Source organism: Rosa rugosa, chromosome 4 (assembly GCF_958449725.1).
Source record: "Rosa rugosa chromosome 4, drRosRugo1.1, whole genome shotgun sequence".
NCBI lineage: Eukaryota > Viridiplantae > Streptophyta > Magnoliopsida > Rosales > Rosaceae > Rosa > Rosa rugosa.
The window spans coordinates 48,629,163-48,649,048 of record NC_084823.1 but is presented as its reverse complement, the minus strand read 5'-3'; the positions used below and the strand labels follow the sequence as shown (position 1 = coordinate 48,649,048).

General features: G+C 39.6%; 3 protein-coding genes across 4 annotated transcripts; all 3 read left to right on the top strand.

The window, feature by feature from the left end:
* The first annotated feature begins 742 nt into the window (after positions 1 to 742).
* On the top strand, positions 743 to 4,846 carry LOC133742938 (DEAD-box ATP-dependent RNA helicase 20). Of its 2 annotated transcripts, XM_062170644.1 has the most exons (10): positions 744 to 1,033; positions 1,153 to 1,715; positions 1,828 to 2,007; positions 2,113 to 2,274; positions 2,361 to 2,515; positions 2,816 to 2,908; positions 3,013 to 3,098; positions 3,200 to 3,426; positions 4,196 to 4,429; positions 4,544 to 4,846. In XM_062170644.1, exons 1-10 carry the CDS (start codon positions 978 to 980, stop codon positions 4,633 to 4,635), a joined length of 1,848 nt encoding a protein of 615 aa, XP_062026628.1. In that variant the 5' UTR covers positions 744 to 977; the 3' UTR covers positions 4,636 to 4,846. The 2 variants fall into 2 exon arrangements, 1 of the variants encoding a protein (XP_062026628.1); XR_009862834.1 differs by lacking the exon at positions 4,544 to 4,846 and having other exon boundaries at positions 743 to 1,033; positions 3,200 to 4,055; positions 4,196 to 4,334.
* A 6,388-nt stretch (positions 4,847 to 11,234) lies between these two features.
* LOC133743417 (amine oxidase [copper-containing] zeta, peroxisomal-like) lies at positions 11,235 to 17,485 on the top strand. Its single transcript, XM_062171352.1, has 12 exons — positions 11,235 to 11,764; positions 12,264 to 12,373; positions 12,459 to 12,764; positions 13,127 to 13,239; positions 13,333 to 13,663; positions 13,742 to 13,957; positions 14,067 to 14,303; positions 14,649 to 14,834; positions 15,589 to 15,729; positions 15,898 to 16,166; positions 16,270 to 16,351; positions 16,633 to 17,485. Exons 1-12 carry the CDS (start codon positions 11,536 to 11,538, stop codon positions 16,765 to 16,767), a joined length of 2,355 nt encoding a protein of 784 aa, XP_062027336.1. The 5' UTR covers positions 11,235 to 11,535; the 3' UTR covers positions 16,768 to 17,485.
* A 220-nt stretch (positions 17,486 to 17,705) lies between these two features.
* Positions 17,706 to 19,576, top strand: LOC133743418 (tRNA nucleotidyltransferase cca2-like). The gene has a single exon (XM_062171353.1). The coding sequence runs from the start codon at positions 17,800 to 17,802 to the stop codon at positions 19,351 to 19,353; it is 1,554 nt and encodes a 517-aa protein (XP_062027337.1). The 5' UTR covers positions 17,706 to 17,799; the 3' UTR covers positions 19,354 to 19,576.
* The last annotated feature ends 310 nt before the right edge of the window (positions 19,577 to 19,886 follow it).

Here is a 19,886-nt window from a genome sequence, read left to right as displayed (position 1 = left end):
TGCTCCCACCAGAAACTGCCCATCAGACCACTACTAGTCCCACTTCTTCCCTTCGATCCTTGTTTGCGAAATCAAGATCTGTCAATATAAATGTATACCAAATCATTAGAGATTATCGAACCTCAAGACTAATTCTAATCTTAATCCCACTTCCATGCCCCGATGGAGGGCTTAATTCACACTATTGATTTACATCAAACGGAGCAAGTGGAACCATATAAGTTTAAGGGTTTGTTTGTGGTACATTCGGGACATCAAGTAGACTAGTTCGGTATAGTGGTAGACTAACTCGATACGGAAGTAGATTAATTTGAGATCAAGTCAAGCTATCCTATATATGCATGGAGTCGGTTTAACACTACATCAAACCTAATCTATTGCCACATTACTAGAATTTTCTCTATGTAAAAATCAAATTACCAAGCAAATATAAGTGAGAAGGAAGTTACCGCCTGAAAATAAAAGAAAACAAGAAAGGGGATGCAAGATTTAGACGCAAGAAAATAAAGAAAGAAAAGAAAACAAGAAAGCAAAGAGTGGAGTTGCGAACAATGATTAGAGCCATTAACTCCCCTAGATGAACCCCGGTAACTATTTTTTCCAAATCGATGTCGGCCGCCTCAAGTCGTACGGTTTCCACAACGCCACGTGTCCACGTAACACACCGCCGAGAAAAGAATGCGGTTAATTTTCCCTCCCCCGACAATCTCCAATATAATGATATATATACATAGATAGCCGCCCAATCTCATCTTCTTCTTCTCTTTACTTTCTTCCTCCCCCTCAGATCGTGATTCCAATTTTCAATACTAAATCTCCGGCAAATTAAACCCAGAGCGACCGGAAGTTACAAGAACCAAACTTCACTCTAAAGTTTCGCCCTTTTTCGTGTCTCTCTATACCCTTCCTTCGATTCTGTTTTCTTTCATACCCTAATAGATCAGAAACCCTAGAAACCGTATAAATTCCGGTCATTGATGTACGCCTACGACAACCGATACGCCGACGCAGGCTCCTACCGCGAGCGCCGAAGGTACTGGAATTTCAATTTGATTCCGATTCAGATCTCTTAAATTTGATTCAAGTTTTCTGCTTTATGAATTTTCTTTCATCATCGTAATTGGTTGGTTATATATATATGTATGTATGCAGTGACCTAATGGGTCCAGCGCCTGCGGCGGCAGCGCCACCGATCTACGGCCGTGGCGGTGGGGTAGCCCCGTACAGGGGCTCAGCGCCTCCGGTGTCTCCTTATGGAGGAGGAGGGGCTGGACCGGTAGGAGCTCCGGGAGATAGGAATGGATACCCTCCTTTCCAGCCCCCGGCGGGTCGGTTCAGTATGGGCCGAGACGGCGGTGGTAGTTTTGGCGGGAGAGGCCGTGGCGGCGGCGGTAGGGGTTTTGATGGTGCCCGTGGGGGTGGTAGAAGCTCCGGTTATAGTCGGGGTGGTGGAAGTTCGGGTTACGGGGGCGGGCGTGGAGGCGGTGGTAGACACGGTGGTGGGTCATCAAGAGGTGACTTGGATGGCATTGTTCTCCCCAAGCAGGATTTTGGGAGCTTAGTTCCTTTTGAGAAGAATTTCTACATTGAGAGCCCTTCGGTGAAGGCAATGTCAGAGCATGAAGTTTTGGCCTATAGAGCTAGGAGGGAGATTACGGTTGATGGGCATGATGTCCCGAAGCCAATTCAGACGTTTCGGGATGCAAGTTTCCCTGGTATTTTATTTCCTTACTTGATGAATGTCATAAAAAGAGTATTTGCTGCGAATTTGGAGTTTTTCTGTTTATGCTAGTTGCTAAAAAGCTGATTGATAATCTGATATGCTAGGTTACTGTCTCGACGTGATTGCCAAGTTGGGTTTTGTTGAACCAACACCAATTCAGGCTCAAGGATGGCCAATGGCACTAAAGGGTAGAGATTTAGTTGGAATTGCTGAGACTGGTTCCGGGAAAACCCTTTCTTATCTGCTGCCAGCTCTGGTACATATTAGTGCTCAGCCTCGATTAGGTCAGTATACGTTACCATTCCAGTTTAGTTTGCCTCTCTTCTTGATAGCAATTTATTCTGAATGTCATTATTTATTTATTTATGTTTTCTTTTTTAAACATTCAGCTCAAGGTGATGGTCCTATTGCGTTAGTATTAGCACCTACTCGAGAATTGGCAGTTCAAATTCAAGAAGAAGCTGTAAAATTTTGTTCACAAAATTATATTAGGAGTACTTGCATTTATGGTGGTGCTCCAAAAGGATCCCAAATACGCGATCTTAGAAGAGGTGCTTGCTAACTTGTTTATTTGATTATGGCAGTTTATGAGTAGGGGCCCATGTATCATAATATCCTAACTTCTACCATATCACAGGGGTTGAGATTGTGATAGCTACACCTGGCAGACTAATAGATATGTTGGAAGCTCAGCACACAAGTTTGCGAAGAGTGACTTACCTAGTTTTGGATGAGGCTGATAGGATGTTGGACATGGGATTTGAGCCGCAGATAAGGAAAATTGTATCTCAAGTATGTTATTTTCCATAATTTGTTCTGCTTAATTTATCATTGACTGAAATTAACCATGGTAATAAACCAAAACACTTCAGTATGGAATGGCTGTAATACCCAAAATTTATAGTCATTCTACACTGGACCTACCTAGCATGCTTAACAGCACATGTTTTTTGTTTCATGAGTTATTCTAGCTCGTCTCCTGAATACCTGTATCACTATGCCATCAAGTTTTTTATGCAAAATACTAATTTGGCAATTAATGTTGACACGAGTTTAAGAGCTCCATTTGATCAAGTTAAATTATTTTTGCAGACCCGACCAGATCGGCAGACATTGTATTGGAGTGCCACATGGCCAAGGGAGGTCGAATCCTTAGCAAGGCAGTTTTTACGTAACCCCTATAAGGTTTGTTTTGTAGATCTTCCCATAAAGATATGATATTTCAGTTGCAATAAGTAGATATGTGCATGCAGATTGAGGTATAATGGTCTCTTATATTGTCTCATTAGGTAATTATTGGATCAGCAAGTTTGAAAGCAAACCAATCCATAAAGCAAGTTGTTGAAGTTGTGTCTGAGTTCGACAAATATAATAGGTTTGTCTTGAGTTTGGCATTTGGTGAAATGAACCTGTGCTTTGCTTTCTGTTTCAATGCTTCAATTCTTTAGTTGACTTATTATTTATTAATATTGACAGGCTGCTCAAATTGCTAAAAGACTCGATCGTTGGGAGCCGAATTCTGATATTTGTGGAGACGAAAAAGGGTTGTGACCATGTCACTAAGCAATTAAGGATGGATGGATGGCCAGCTCTGTCCATTCATGGTGATAAAAACCAGGCTGAAAGAGATTGGGTCTTGGCTGAGTTTAAAAGTGGCAGATCTCCTATAATGACTGCCACTGATGTGGCTGCACGGGGTCTTGGTAGGATTACTTTATGCTAGGAGTCTTAGGTGTCTTACAAATTTGGGTCTTGATTCAAAGGTTGCGAGTCGGCCGGCTGCTTTCCAGTTCCTGAAAATGTAATTTGTGGTTTGGGTGCGAAGGCAGGTGCCATCATATCTGATGATCGGGACTTCCTACTATTTTGCTATCCTTTAAGCACCATGCTATCTACTTCAGCAGGGGCATAAGTTGGATTGAGGAGCAATATTGGTTTCTCTTATTTGTACAATGTCCCCTATGATAGATAACACTGTGGGCACTACCTTATTCTGAAAGCTCATGTTACATGGACACCAAGAGCAAAGTTTCACTGGAATACGAAACTTCCTAAAATTGGTTTGGGTGCTGTGCCATTACATCATTATGCAAGCATGTATCTTTTATTAGTCAAGAAAGTTATGTGAAAGGATCACTTTTTTGTACTAGAGGGACTGAAATGGCATGGCTGCTCCTTTGAAGTGTCTACGTAACATGTTGAAGTTGTCGCTGCCCATCCACGGTTATGGAGCTGGTTACCCTCGCAGCCCGGTTGACTCACATGCTTATTCATTTGATTGGATATGGGAAGTGGTTGTGGTGAAGCTGCTCCTTATCCCTGCTAGGTTAAGGTGGGCACATTTAGTGATGAATGTTGTCTTCAATTTGATCTTCAGATCGTAGGGATGCAGGGATAAGGTTGTTTGCAGTTTAGTCCATGTTTTTGGTTCCTTGAACTCTTTTGACCTTTTTTTTGCTTTGTTGACTGTAGATGTGAAGGACATAAAATGCGTGATCAATTATGATTTTCCATCAAGCCTTGAGGATTATGTCCACAGGATTGGACGAACGGGACGTGCAGGGGCAACAGGAACTGCTTTGACCTTTTTCACAGAGTCAAATGGTAAATTTGCTAGGGAACTGATCAAGATCCTGCAGGAAGCAGGTCAGGTTGTGAGTCCGGCATTGTCTGCCATGGCACGATCATCTGGTTTTAACTCCGGAGGTGATTCAATTTCTCAAATTTTGATTACAAATGCAATCTCTCTTTTGGAAAGTGTCCAATGTTTGCAAATATGTTGTGGATTTGGTGAATAATGTGGTTTTTGTTTTTAATCAGGGGGGAACTTCCGCTCTAGAGGACGAGGAGGCTTTGGTAATCGGATTTCTGGTTCAAATACTGTTCCTGTTGGTTATAAGAGACCTTGGTAGTCACAGCTGTGAAGGAGGCTGGGTATCTATTCGATCGAAACAAAAGCAAAAGTAGTATAATGGAAATGTTCTGTTTTTTATTTTTTATTTTTTTGTCATTTGTATTTGGCTAGTGATGAGAATTATTGAATTTTCTTTTCTATATGGCTAGAGATGCTAATTATTGTTACTATAAATTTATTGCAATATCATTCAGTTGTTTCCTTCGACATTTGAAAACCATTTATGATGTAGACTCTGGGATCTAAAAGCAAACAATAAGGAGAAAAGAGTTTAATTTTATGATGTGGAAGTGATCAGCTTTTCTTGGATCACACAGATGGAATCATGGAAACTAATTTTGGGAATTGACCCAAGGGCCAGAGCTTTTGGGGCAATGCTAGTCCATTACAAATCTCAATTCATCTTTAATCACGTATTTCTTTGCTGTTTTACTCCAAAACCTGTCGGGTTTGAAACCCTTGTGATGTTTTACCTCAAAACCTTATTGCAAGTTAAGGCCATCTCCAATCCTTGGTCCACTTTTTGGACCCTTGAGGGTCTTAAAGCCAAAGGTTGGTCGATATTAGACCATGTTATAGACCACAAGTGGATGGGAAAGACTTGGAGTTGAGCAAATCATAAGTCTTTGGTAACTATATTTTTCAGATCGACCAAAAATTTAGACCATCGTGATTGGAGATAAGTAGATGACCGACAACGTCCTCAGTTCCTTGAAGTTCTAAACTTAAGATTGGGATTCCTATAATGCCTCACTGTCTTTTTATGGTCTCACATTGTGAAGCCCATTTACTTTGAATTCTATGGGCGGTGAGATTGAACGACTGATAAACAAAGACTGGGGACGTTTGAGTCTTTGGAGGAAGGGGGTCCAAAATTTGGCTGGTGGGTTCCAACTTCCAATTTCAACGCCAAACAGGGTGGGTATGCACGCTCGCTTGTTCTGTGTAAAGTCAGATCAAAACTATCACTTTCTGCAATTTTTTCAGGTCGCAGATGGGGTCGCCTTCTTCATTTTCAACTTGGAGTTTTAGGCAACGACAGCGACGAGTGCTGTGCCATATATATGATTTAAACCACAACCATGGGATCGAAGAAAAGGAGTGAGAACAGCAAGCCTCGATGGGGTCGTCTTTCTATTTACTTCTACTGTCACAGTAGATTTCGGGCAGCTAGCTAGCATGGTGGTTTCTTCAGCATTACGTCAACTTTGTCTTCAGTGGGATTGCATATATTATGCTTTTTGAGTGTAATGTTAGTTCCTAATGCTGAGGACTGGTGTCTCCCTAGTGCTATCTAGTGCTTCCTTTTCATTTGTCATGTTGGTTGTAGTGTTTTTTTTTTTTTTTTTTGACTTTGTCAAGGGGAACCCAAAGGCTTTCTAGGCCCAAGATAAACCCCTTCAGCGCATGTGAAATGCTCCAACTGTGCATTGCAGCACAGTGCCTAGCCACTTTGACAGCTTCGGGGTTCGAACCTAGGTTGGGGAGCACACCCAACAAGGCAAGAACTACTAGGCCACTTGCAGTACTCAACCCGATTCCCGGGAACAAACCCTAGGTAGCAAGTACTCATCCAATTAATAAGTTTTTTTTTTTTTGAAGGGAAAGACGACAAACTATATTAATTGAAATTGAGAAGTACATGGAGCGATGCAAACACATCGAAAGAAAAACAATAAAGCATAACAAGATGCACAAACGCATCTATAAAATAGGAAAAACAATAAAGGATAGCAAGATGCACAGACACATCTAAAATGAAAGGTAACCATGTGACTTGATGTCAGACGACATCGCTGCACTGCATATGTCACGAGAGCAGTGTAAATAGAAGAGAAACTGTAACCGTAACCGGTGATATGATCACCTAGGAGAGGTGATTCGCTCACCGGGAGCTCAAAAGTAACCGAGGGTGTCAAAAACTCGAAAATTAGCAAACGAACTCCCAAGAACCAGAACAAATACCAGATCAACATGAGCAGCTGTCTCGGATCCAAGATCCGAATTTGAATACGACCCGGATCCCAAATACGGATCCAAATTCGGCCCGAATCCAAAGTCAAAACTGGCGGGTCAAACTTAACAAAAGCCCAAGCCCACCTCAAGTTGATCTGGGCACCCAAACCCTTGGGCACCCTGGCTTTAGCCCGAAGTCCACTGCCATCACCTGAAGCCCAACGCCGCACCACATTCGTCTGACGGAGGAGAGCTAACCGGAGGGAGAAACCCAGCAGCCTCCACTGGTGCCAGTCGATCCTTGCTGCAGTGCCACCGACTTCATCTCCTTTGCCTCTCTCCGTCACTGTCGCACCATGATCTTGCCACAAGACCCAAATGGCCAGCCGAGCATCCAGACACTGAACAGCCAGAAGCTCTCCATGTCGAGATTGCTGCTGACCCGACCCGGAAATTCGCCAAGTCGCCAACTGCGCCCACCAAGGTCCTCCCAGATCTGTCAGCGCCGCTGCCATCATCATACCATGACGTTTGAGTCGCGCTCGCCGAGGCCTAGCCGAGCCACCGCAACACGACACCTCCAATGGGATTGCACAGGCCTGCATAACAAGAGACAAATGATCCGAGAAATCACCAGCCTCCACACCAGCCAGCCATGAGGGCCTGGAAAACTTCTGCCACCGAGAGACCACAGCGACAGTTGGAACGGATTTGGGCAACCCCAGAGGGGATACCGAAGGTGTACTCCACGCAGGATGGAGAAAGGTACAGAGAGCCCAAGCCCGAAGGCGGTGCTCTCCCAACCCTAGCAGAACTCTGCTAGGTTGAAACATAGATATCCAATTAATAAGTTGGATTAAGCGTCATCCCTAATTATTATATGAAGACAGAGAACTACACCTCATTAACTCACTTTATGAGTACGGATATAGAGTGTTTATCATAATAGGATAAACTAAGATCGAGAATAATGCGTAGTGATTTGTTTATAAGTACTTAGAATCTAATCAACTCCAATTCTAACAAATAGTAACATTGAGTTTAATGGTAAGTCATTTTTCTGTGATAGTGTTGATAAAGTTTCAAATTTAACTCTCCACTCTTTACGGATAGAATTAAAATGTAAAAAGAATAGAATTGACATGCACTATGATGAGTGCTCTACTCTAATGGGTAGGGTCTATCGTGAGCTGGACCACTTTTCATTTTTGTTATCAATTATGAATTATCAATGGGTGGTGGACAGCATATATATGCAGATTCAATTATAAATGACAAGTTCATGAAAGTAGCTGCCCAGTTTTGGATCACTGACTGATAAGCCAAATACTCCTTTGGAGTCTTTACTCTATATATATCTCCATCAAATCATGACCAGTCTGGTGAAACACCGTAATGGTGACTAGATGATTCAGCAGTTTCTGAACTGAGCTTTCTCCCACATTGTTATAATGAACAATAACAAGAACATTATATATCTTGTTTAATCTGGAAATTAACCAACTGTTACTTGAAGGGTACTTTTTTACTGAGGTGATGCTGTCAAAACTCATAGTTTGATCGAGGAACTTGGGGTGATTTCGTTGAAATATTGAACAAGTGAAACATCAAATTTCAAAACAGATTCACCAAAGTCAAAGATTTGATTTAGTGTTTAAAACTTCAAATAATAGAATTGAAACGAGAAAAATGTGGGGAGAAATTAGAAAAAAAAAAAGTAGGTTTGTAGATGTGAGACTGAGGCGTGAATCACTGAATCTGCCCCCTTTTCCAGGCCAATCTAGGATTATAAGTAACAAGTTATGGTTGGAACTTGAAAGATATGTACCCCAAAATTAATATTAATCAGAGGTTAAACTAATCGCTTGTTAATTAATAATCAATTGTACAATTTGGCAATATATATAGTTTTGTGGATGTGGAGGTAAGTGGGAAAGCTGAGTCAGGCAAGCATGTTCCTTGTAGTTATCAAGTGGATGTCTATTAAGCATCACCACCAACTCACCAAGAAAATAATTAATTAAGTTGGATCATCTGATTATAAACAATAGGAAAGAACAAGGGTCACCTGCGGTCGTTAAGATATTATTTCATCATATATTAGACAAAATAAATGGGTACCATTGACATTAGTTTTGACATGCTTTTCTCACTAAATTTCACTTTGATGTATACCACGAGGCAACAGGCACTAACTAATGAAGTCCTTTCAATTCTCTTTAGCCTCATAAGATTGAGTTTTGACCTGTGAAGAGGTTGTTATACCTTTACTTAATTACTTTAAGGTATAGTTTTTAAATTCAATCACCTTGTGCCATATCATGATTTGCAGACAAAAGGGTAGGCACTAATATAAAACAAGAAATGGACGGTAGTTCATATGGGTTCAAAATATATACCATTTGCTGTCACCACACTTTGAACTTTTTCTCACAATAGATAAACACGGGGCAAGTACCTGTCCCAAAAAAAAAAAACTCCTTTTCTTATCACTGATCCAGCTTTTGCGAGATGAAAAACTTGATATTTATTGTGGGATAGAGTCATTTCTTGCTCAGAACACGTAAAATCAAAACGAGTTAAAATATCTATTTTCTGATTATAACTTGAATTGATCTGAGTGAAAGATGAGGATTTGTTTAATCGTATAGTATATATAGAAGCTCATTGAATCATCCCATATCTAGATTTTTTTTATTTGATTTGTTAATATTATCTAACTTCTATTATGAAGTTGAGCTCCTAGAATGCCAAGGAGCAAGAGAAATAAAATTAACAAAATGGAGTGATGCAAATTGGCAGGATGACACATGAAGCACGTGCGCTGGAGGATAATTCACGAGTTCAGGGCTTCAGGCCCTCCCCGTGATATTTTATTTTGTTATCTTCCTACTTCTTAATAAATTCCCAAAAAAAAAAAAAAGTATACGTTTATAGTATACCACTTTTTCAAAATATATACCATTTGCTGTCACCACACTTTGAACTTATTCAACTTGTTGGTTAGAAAATCCTAATTCTTTATAATTTTAATTAATTAAAGAAAAATTCTTCTTTTTTCTTTTGATAAATTTTGGTTAATAAAAATAAGGGCAACTAAGAATATTATACCTTTAACTAAATAGATCTTGCAGTTTGCCCCTTTAATATGTTTTTTGTGACACTTCATCCTATCAATTTTGTTTCAAATTCACTCTACTAATTTGGTTGAACCACTAAAATTTGTCATAAACTTCAGTTTCATTGCCCATCTGATTCCGTGTGACGTCATGATACACGTCGCCCACTTAAGAAAATAATATATTTTTTTTAATAATATATCAAACATGATAAAACATGTCAAAAATAGGATAGGAATTGTCTTCTCAAAATTTTATTTTTCTTAACTGGATATGAACTGTACCGACCTTAGTATGATTGTAACACATTGTTTTGGTAGTCTCTTAAAAAGCATAGTTACTTATTGCAATTGCTCAAATATGAGTAGGATTGGACAAAGCGTTCCACAATTTCGTAAATAGGTAGTTGTTGTTCGGGTTCAACAAATATGAGTAGCATTCTTTCAATCTATATTTGAAAATATTGTCTATCAATTAAACCGAAAGTCTTCAAATTTTTACTTTAATTGAAGATGTCTCTTCTCTAATTTTTTATTTTATTTTTTATTACAGAGGAAGCCTGAAGGCAAAGGAAAAATAACTTTAACACACAACTAATCTTGGCTTAGACAAGCCTAATAAATCAGCTTCTAAAAAGTTCACATCAATCATAATATTTTTTTGTATAAATGTTTCAAAAAAAAATCCACCGGAATAACATCAGAAGGAAGAGCGTTAAAAAACCTGCATCCATATTCACAACCATGTTCTAAACTTGCTAACAAATCATCCACATGATTACGTTATCTGTATACATGGTCAAGACTCAAGGGCACCATCTAACCCTTATTTAGAAGTTCTTGATAATTTGGCACAATACTAAAAAGAGGGTAAAGTTGATCAACGAGAGAGAGAGAGAGAACTAGTTTAACAACAACAACAAGTAGCAGTCGACATCATCCATCATGCTAAGCTATTTCTATTCCTTTTAGAAGACCCTGGAGTTGGGTCTCTTCTCTACTTTTTCTTTCCTCCACAAACCACACGGAAAGTGACGTCCAAATCTGTGAAAAGTATGGTCATTTTGGATACATTTCCAAAGAAGAGGTCCTTATACTCAAACAGACAACTCTTTTTTGGCCTTATCATACTAAATATCACAATAACTTGTTGCCCCTAATTGATGTGTCAATTGTCCCATTAATAGTACAACGCCCTATCATCACACCACTCACTTATCTCATTTTTCCCATTGATAAGTCCCCCTCCCCTATATATATATATATATATATATATATATATATATATATATATATATATATATTTTATCTGGTCCCTCCCCTATTTATTAAAACAAAAAAAGTTAAACCCAAAATTCCAAAAGAAGAAAAGAAAAAAAAAAAAATATAATTACAATTACAAAAATCCAATAATCCTTGAGAAAAGAAAAAAAGAAAAAAAAGAAAAAAAGAAAAAAAAGAAAAATAGAAAAAAAAGAAAAATAGAAAGCACGTGGCAGCCTTACTATATATAGCCACCCCCTCTCCTCCTTCCTCAGCTCCGTTTCTCTCTCTGATCACTCACTCTCTTCCCCTTGGTTTCAAATTCCGTGATCAAATTCATACTCACATTCTCTTCCGTGCCCTACCAGACCTTCAAGTGATTCAAAAACAATCGCAAACTACCAAAAAAAGGTAAACTCCTTGGAACCATTTTCTTCTCCGGCGCGGCGGTGCGATAGTGGTGGCGGCGGAGAGCATTGAGAGAGAGGTGTGCTGTATGTCAGTAGATTGCAGAGAGAGCTATAGTGGTGGAATTATTGGCGCGCTCGCGAACCCCTTGCAATGGCCTCAGCTTCGAAAAAAGCGACGCCTTCATGTTGCTCCGATTCTTCTTCTTCCATCATTCCTCGCCAGGCCGCGGCGCCTCCATCGAACGCCGTCGTTTCGGCCGCCGTGGCTCAGGATTGGAGCGTCGCGGCTACCGAGGACCGCCGCGACGATCAGCGCTCCAAGAAGATCGCCATGGCGTCCTTGATTCCTGAACCTTCCGCCAAGAATGCCTCCGCCGCAGGTATTATTGCCTTTGACTTTCATGTGAATACTCGCTCTCTTTACGCGATTCATTGACGTGTTATCTGTGTGGTTGGAACGTTTGAGTTTCTTGAATCGTGATTTTTCTGATTGATTTTCTTCTTGTTCTGAGATTCTTGATGCGTTTTTTGTTATATCTGGATGAGAATAAGGGAAATGAGAGATTAATACAACCTAATCTGGATTGGGGCTTAGATTAATACGAAGCATTCTAAAATTTTGGATTTTGGCGAGCTACTTTGTCAGAAAATCGAAGCACGGCTGGAATTATTACGTATTTTACTCATATAACATTTATATTTTCGTAGAATTACATGCATATCATCGCAGAATTCCTAATGTAGAGCTGAGCACTGTCGCATTCCGCATTAATCATCTGAAGCCTGATTTTTCTTGGGTTGTTTCAAGTACTTTTTGATACAGAGTGTTGTCTGTTGCATTTGGTTTGTGAATTTGAGTCTTTTCCGTTGCTCGTGTAGGCATCCCGATCATGCTTAGGCCTCAATCAAGGCATCCATTGGAACCTTTATCTGCTGCCGAAATTTCTGTGGCAGTGGCGACTGTCAGGGCAGCTGGAGCAACACCTGAGGTTGTGAATTCAACTGTTGACTTGTCTCTTATTTTCTGTTCTTCTGAGGTTTAGATTTTTGGCTAAATAATAATTTTCTTTCCAGGTTAGAGATAGTATGCGTTTTGTTGAAGTGGTTCTTCTAGAACCAGAAAAACATGTCGTTGCATTAGCAGATGCATACTTCTTCCCTCCTTTCCAACCCTCATTACTTCCGAGAACCAAAGGTGGACCTATAATACCCACTAAGCTTCCTCCGAGGCGAGCTAGACTTGTTGTTTACAACAAGAAGTCAAATGAGACAAGCACATGGATTGTTGAGCTGTCAGAAGTACATGCAGCTACTCGTGGTGGACATCACAGAGGAAAAGTAATATCATCACAAGTTATCCCTGATGTTCAGCCTCCCATGGTAACATTTTGCTTTCTTTTTTTCTTCTTCTTCTTTTTTTTTTTTTTGGATTTTAACTTGTGTTGTACCCTTTTAATTATGTTAATTGGAAGTACTGCTTGGTGCTACTCACTAATTTGATATTTAGACTTCCAGCTGAAAAACACGAGTGATAGAATCACGGAATGGATATGATCTAGGATTGTATTGTACATTTATTTTTTAAAACAATAGGATATAATCATACAGTTGTTGTTTATTTTCCCTAACTGCCTGTTGCCATTTGCTAAAAGAATACAATATATGATGAATTTTGATTACTAGCATAGTTCCATGATGTCTTTTTCTTTAAAAATAAAAAATTCATTGCCTCGGGACTACAGGATGCTGTGGAATACGCTGAATGTGAAGCTGTTGTGAAAGACTTTCCTCCATTTAGAGATGCTATGAAGAAGAGGGGTGTTGAAGATATGGATCTCGTGATGGTTGATGCCTGGTATGTGTTCTAAGTTGCTCCTGTAGAGATAGAATTTCAGAAGGTTAACAAATAAACTCTTATTTAATATATGGGGGGTACTTTATACTGCAGGTGTGTTGGTTATCATAGTGAGGCTGATGCTCCTAGCAAAAGACTTGCTAAACCACTGATATTCTGTAGAACTGAGAGTGACTGCCCAATGGAAAATGGTTACGCACGCCCTGTTGAGGGAATCCATATACTTGTTGATATGCAAAGCATGGTGGTGATAGAGTTTGAAGACCGTAAGCTGGTTCCCCTACCTCCAGCCGATCCATTGAGGAACTATACTTCTGGTGAAACAAGAGGTGGTGTTGATCGGAGTGATGTGAAGCCTTTACAAATTGTTCAGGCTGAAGGTCCAAGCTTTCGTGTTGATGGATATTTTGTGGAGTGGCAGAAGGTAAATTTTGAATTTATTTCTGAAATCATCTTCTTGTTTACTAAATTTTGAATATTAACTCCATGTTCTGTTTGGCAGTGGAATTTTCGTATTGGATTCACTCCCAGGGAGGGGCTAGTTATATATTCAATTGCGTATGTTGATGGTAGTCGGGGACGAAGACCTGTAGCCCATAGGTTGAGTTTTGTGGAAATGGTGGTGCCATATGGAGATCCCAATGATCCACATTACAGAAAAAATGCTTTTGATGCTGGGGAAGATGGCCTTGGTAAAAATGCACATTCCCTAAAGAAGGTATGACCAATTCATGACTCAGGTTATGTCATGTTTTCTTTTTGAAGTTATTGCATTTTCTTTGAAGTTACTCAATCTTTGCTGGGCTGAAATCAAACTACCATAACAGGGGTGTGATTGTTTGGGCTATATCAAATACTTTGATGCCCATTTTACAAACTTTACTGGAGGTGTTGAGACAATTGAGAATTGTGTATGTTTGCACGAAGAGGACCATGGACTTCTGTGGAAGCACCAGGACTGGAGAACAGGTTTAGCAGAAGTGCGCAGGTCAAGACGGCTGACAGTTTCTTTTATATGTACTGTGGCTAATTATGAATATGGATTCTTCTGGCACTTTTATCAGGCAAGTTTTTATACTATAAATTTATTTGAATAGCTTGTGTACTCGTATTTCTGTAATTGTTAAACTTTGAACTGGAAGCTAAAGAAAATTTCTATTGGATTAGTTTAGGTTTCCTTTTATGGTTTTTGTGTGATTGTTTGTCTTTGATACAGTTGTATGACTTCGGATACAGGGAGGTAGTTGAAGAAGTACCTGCCAACTTAATGCGAACAATTTTCTTGCTTTGCTTTGAATTTTAACTTGTTTATCTTTTACAAGTTCCTGTGTCTGCTTTCCCATTATCTTCTGTACCCTACCGGTAAAGACAAGTTCAGCTTTGTTGACATGAATGTCAATCTATTGCAGGATGGAAAGATTGAAGCTGAAGTTAAACTTACTGGAATACTCAGCTTAGGAGCACTACAACCTGGAGAAGTCCGAAAATATGGTACTGTTATTGCACCGGGGCTATATGCACCAGTTCATCAGCACTTTTTTGTTGCTCGTATGGATATGGCTGTTGATTGCAAACCTGGGGAAACATACAATCAGGTATGATGCTTAAAGTCTCACAATCAAGTATTGTGCCTTTAGACTTGAGATTTTTGTTGTTCAACTTTTTACATTGGTCGTTATTCTGAAATGTTTCCTCAATAATTTATTGGCAAAAGCATAAGGAAACTCTCACAATCAAGTATCACACCTTCACCGGTAGAAGATAGATGTGACAGTATGTATGAATTTGATACATCTTATAATACCCCTATAATACCATGCCATTACCAGCTGCTTTTCTTCCTTTTGGAAAACCTGTCATTACCCATAGAAACTGTACAACACTTTGAAAAACCTGAAAGTTTAAGATGTGAAATAGAAAGACATGAGCGGTCCCCTGCTCCTTCTGACTGCTTAATTTTTAGGACTAATCAAGAATAATTGAAAGAATTCTACTTATAGGACTGGGGAATGAGTAGGAACTTCGATAAGGAGCATGTGACAAAGCTCCCAATCAAAGAATTTTCATTCAAGCTATAACCAGCAACCATTATGTTGTAACTTAAACCCATGATGAGGAAGAAATTTATGGGCTTATTGTTTCTTGATGATTCTTGTATTTGTTGAAAAAAAAAAAAAACAAATAGTGATGCTTGCTCACTTCATTATTGGATGACTTACAAGTTTACTTTCATCCTAAGTATTTGTGATTTAAGTTTGCGACTTGATGATTGTTGTTATAAACAAAATGCCTTTTCTACTGTTGCATAAGTCATGAAGTCAATATTTTCCATCTAATTATATATTGTAGGTCGTGGAGCTAGATGTTAAAGTTGAACAACCTGGAGACAATAATGTCCACAGCAATGCATTTTATGCTGAAGAGAGACTTCTTAGAACTGAATCGGAGGCAATGCGAGACTGTAATCCCTTGTCTGCCCGCCATTGGATTGTAAGGCATTCTTGCCATAATTTTTAGGTCTCCTATATTCTAGATTTCTCTTTCAAAAAACAAAAAAAAATCTAGATTTCTAGTACTTAACTTAGCTTGTTATAATTTCCTATATTCTGGTACTTAACTTAGATTGTTATAATTGAGTACTGTATTAATATGGTCCAGGTAAGGAACACACGAACTGTTAACAGAACTGGACAGTTAACAGGCTACAAGCTTGTACCTGGTTCAAATTGTTTGCCATTAGCTGGTTCTGAGGCCAAGTTTTTGAGAAGAGCTGCTTTCTTGAAACATAATCTTTGGGTTACACCATATGCACGTGATGAGATGTTTCCTGGAGGAGAATTTCCCAACCAAAACCCACGGGTCAGTGAAGGATTGGCTACATGGGTTCAGCAGAATCGATCTCTTGAAGAAACTGACATTGTCCTTTGGTTGGTTTCTCTTGTGTTTTCCGTGTACTTTATAATACATTGCCGTCTTGTTTTTATTAAACTGTTCAAGCTCAGATGCTAACAAGAACGGTGATAATTGCAGGTACGTATTTGGGATAACTCACGTTCCTCGGTTAGAAGACTGGCCTGTCATGCCAGTGGAGCGCATTGGCTTTGTGCTTATGGTATTTACTGGGTTCAATTTCTTATGCATCCTTTATCATTACTGTCCATGTTCTGATTGCTAGCATCTGCATAATATAGTTATCTTGAATAAGATTAATGTCGCAAAGTGGCATTTGGGTTATATACAAGGGGTAGCCTATCATTATACTAAGATTAATTGTGAAATTGCTTTTGCTTAAACATGAAACTGGATATATTGTACTCATATGTGTTTGAACTGGACCGCAATTGTTGTTGCTTGGTGTCTCTGATCATGCTTTGTTAATGCTTGTGGGTGCAGCCTCATGGATTCTTCAACTGCTCTCCTGCAGTGGATGTTCCTCCCAGTGTCTGTGAATTGGAAGTCAAAGAAAATGATGTCAAAGACAATGGAGTTGCCAAGCCAATTCAGACTGGGTTGATGGCAAAGCTTTGAAGAGATGCTGTGTACCACTTTCTTCGCAAAGCTGCTATTTGTCTTCAGTTTCAATTGGCTCATGGGAACCAAGCGCTAAGAACACAGATTCTTTGTTAATGATACTGAAGCTTATAGATGGAACTGCTGTCTTTTGTTTAGCTTGAAAAACCAGTAGTACTTTTCTAGTATAAGAAGATAAAAGTTTCACGAATGTTTAAAGAACGATATGAACAAGCAACATTGTCCGCTGTCGATGAAGATAATCAAAAAGCCAAATTTAGATCTCACTTCAGCTATAAACCTGTAGTCACAACATATGTTAAATTACATATGGCTGCATGTCCGTAATTCAGATGGTCAACCACTGCTTGCATCAAGTAAGAATCTTGGCTGCATGGACATTCTCGTAGCTGAAGCCATGGCCCTGCGTGAAGGCTTATTTCATCTCTCTCATGTCTCTCCTCTCAAGCTATCATTGTTGAAGGTGACTCGAAGAACTTGATAGATGCCCTCGGCCAAACCATATCTCCTCCCTGACGCATTAAATTTGTGCTGCAAAGATATTAAGGAGCTTGCTCATTGTTTTGCCTCGCTCTCCATTTGTCATATTTGGTGAGAGGCCAACTGTTTGGCTGATAGCCTTGATAATTTTGGGCACTCCTATACTACTCTTTCTCATTTTGTTTGGGATTCTCAGTTTGCCTCTATTCTCCAGCGCCGCCTTCTATTTTGATCTTTTTGAGAGTGATTGTTCTAGGGGGATTTCTTTGTAATTTTCTTTCCTTATTAAAAAAATAAATAAAATAAAAAATGTTAAATTACAACCGACAAACAATCGTCGGTCTGCTTCATATGTAAGGAAATCTAAGGTCCATTAGGAAAAGGAATCCAAAGCCTATAACATTTAGGAATAGGAATGCTAAGCCTATAACATATAAATAGGGTTTGGGTGATCATTTTTGTTTCCTCATCAACATCAACAACTCTGTTTGTGTGTGCTGTGTTCTTAATTCTTCTTGGCGTTAACAATTTTGGAGTTTTCCGCCACACATGTCTACGACCAGCCTACGAGTGAGGGACAACATTGAACTTGATGAAACTGAGGAGAGAATTTTCAAATTGTTGTTCAGGATGATTGAGCATTGTAACCTGAAGACGGAGCTTCGCGTCGCCGGTGGATGGGTCCGGGATAAGCTTCTGGGACAAGAGTGCAAGGACATTGACATTGCTTTGGAAAATATGACCGGCAAAGACTTTGCTGAGAATGTCCAAAAGTACATGACCTCTGTGGGTGAAAAAGCTCAAGGAATTGCTGTGATTGGAAGCAATCCGAAGCAATCAAAGCACTTGGAAACGGCGAGGATGCGCATTTTTGGATTGTGGATTGATTTTGTGAACTTGCGTTGTGAAGAGTATAGTGACAACAGTCGCATTCCTAGTGACCAAAAATTTGGCACACCGGAACAAGATGCAATGAGGAGGGATCTGACTATCAATAGCTTGTTCTACAATGTTAATACTAAATCAGTTGAGGATTGGACTGATAGAGGAATTAATGATTTGAAATCCGGGATAATTGTGACTCCTCTACCACCAATGGAGACCTTGTTGGAGGATCCGCTACGAGGTCTTCGAGCTATCCGGATTTGCGCAAAGCTAGATGGATTCATACTAGATGAAGGACTAAAGGAAGCTGCTGCAAGTGATGAAGTGAGAGCTGCATTTGCTACTAAAATCAGCAGAGAGCGAATCGGAGCTGAAATTGATCTCATGATCTGTGGCAATCATCCTGCCCGAGCTATGAAGGATATGTGTTACTTGAAGTGGTTTTGGGATGTCTTCAGTCTTCACCCTCAGTGTGAGCCACCATCGGAAGGATGCGACAGGGCTTGTGTAGCTTACTTGGATTGTGTATGTAGCCTTGTTCCGGTAATTGGGCGCACTACTTTTGATGATGAACAGAGAAGGCTCTCTTATTATGCTGCTATGTTCCTCCCACTTAGGAAGAACATGTACAGGGATGAGAAAGGTAAAGTTTTTCCTGTGGTGAATTACATTTTCAGATACTCCCTTAAGCAAAAAGTCAGTGATGCTGAAAGTGTTATGAAGATACACTATGCATTTGAGAAGTTCTTACCTTTGCTTCCTCACTTTGGATCCAATGGAGCTGATGTTCAACAAGCTGAAGATGATTTGGGAATTGGAGAATATGTTGATGATGTCTCTGTTACTTCAAAAGAATCAAAACTCCGAGTATTGACAGGATTTCTCTTGCGAGAAGTAAAAGATTTTTGGCGAGTTGCTTTGCTCATTTGTTGTGCGCAAGATCCTTTGGACAAGAACTTCACACTAGAAGATCGAAGAGCATTGTTTAGACAAGTTGAAAGGGCCATAGTTGATGATTTAGGTCTTGACAAAGTCTGGGATGTAAAGCCATTACTTGATGGAAAGGCTATCATAACAAATTTGCAGCTTATATCTGGAGGACCAGCTGTCAGTAAATGGCAAAGGAAAGTACTTGCATGGCAGCTAGCTCATCCTTCCGGGACTGCAGAGGAATGCACAGAGTGGATGATGGAAACTCATTCTTCAAATTACAATTAAAACTTTAATATCAGCATGTTATTAGTCGACACTAAAAATGTACAACTTCGAGTTCAATGGTTCACTTCAACTTTTCATAAGCATGGCCACTTGGGTGAAGCAGAATCAAACTCTTGAAGAAAGTGATATTATTCTTTGGTGGTTGGTTTCTCCGATTTATTATTGTAGTAGTGGTAGCTTGCCTTCTTAGAGTTGTATGTAACTATTTGATATGTAAATGTTGCAGGTATGTATTTGAAACAACTCAAATTCCTTGTTTAGAACACTGGCATTGCCAGTGGAGCGCATCAATTTCATCTTTTGTGGTATTTTCTGATCCAGTATATTATTGGGAGTGCACAAACGATGTGGCTAGGTGGATTCTTAATTTGCTAGAGTTGAAGTTTAATGATGCTGCATGTATATTATGCAGCCTCATGGATTCTTCCAACAGCTGTCCTGCAATGGATATCCCCCCTAGTGCATATCAGTACCTTGGATATATATATATTCTGCGCCAAAGCAACTTGTACAGGTGAAATCCTGAAGAGTCC

Bases quoted from the DNA above. Each gene is read 5' to 3' on its own strand.
- LOC133743417 (XM_062171352.1), top strand. From the start codon at position 11,536: ATGGCCTCAGCTTCGAAAAAAGCGACGCCTTCATGTTGCTCCGATTCT. The intron at 12,374-12,458 runs GTTGTGAATTCA...TTTTCTTTCCAG, and splicing joins CAGCTGGAGCAACACCTGAG to GTTAGAGATAGTATGCGTTT. The intron at 16,352-16,632 runs GTATTTACTGGG...TTGTGGGTGCAG, and splicing joins GCATTGGCTTTGTGCTTATG to CCTCATGGATTCTTCAACTG.
- LOC133743418 (XM_062171353.1), top strand. From the start codon at position 17,800: ATGTCTACGACCAGCCTACGAGTGAGGGACAACATTGAACTTGATGAA.
- LOC133742938 (XM_062170644.1), top strand. From the start codon at position 978: ATGTACGCCTACGACAACCGATACGCCGACGCAGGCTCCTACCGCGAG. The intron at 3,427-4,195 runs GTAGGATTACTT...TGTTGACTGTAG, and splicing joins TGTGGCTGCACGGGGTCTTG to ATGTGAAGGACATAAAATGC. The intron at 4,430-4,543 runs GTGATTCAATTT...GTTTTTAATCAG, and splicing joins ATCTGGTTTTAACTCCGGAG to GGGGGAACTTCCGCTCTAGA.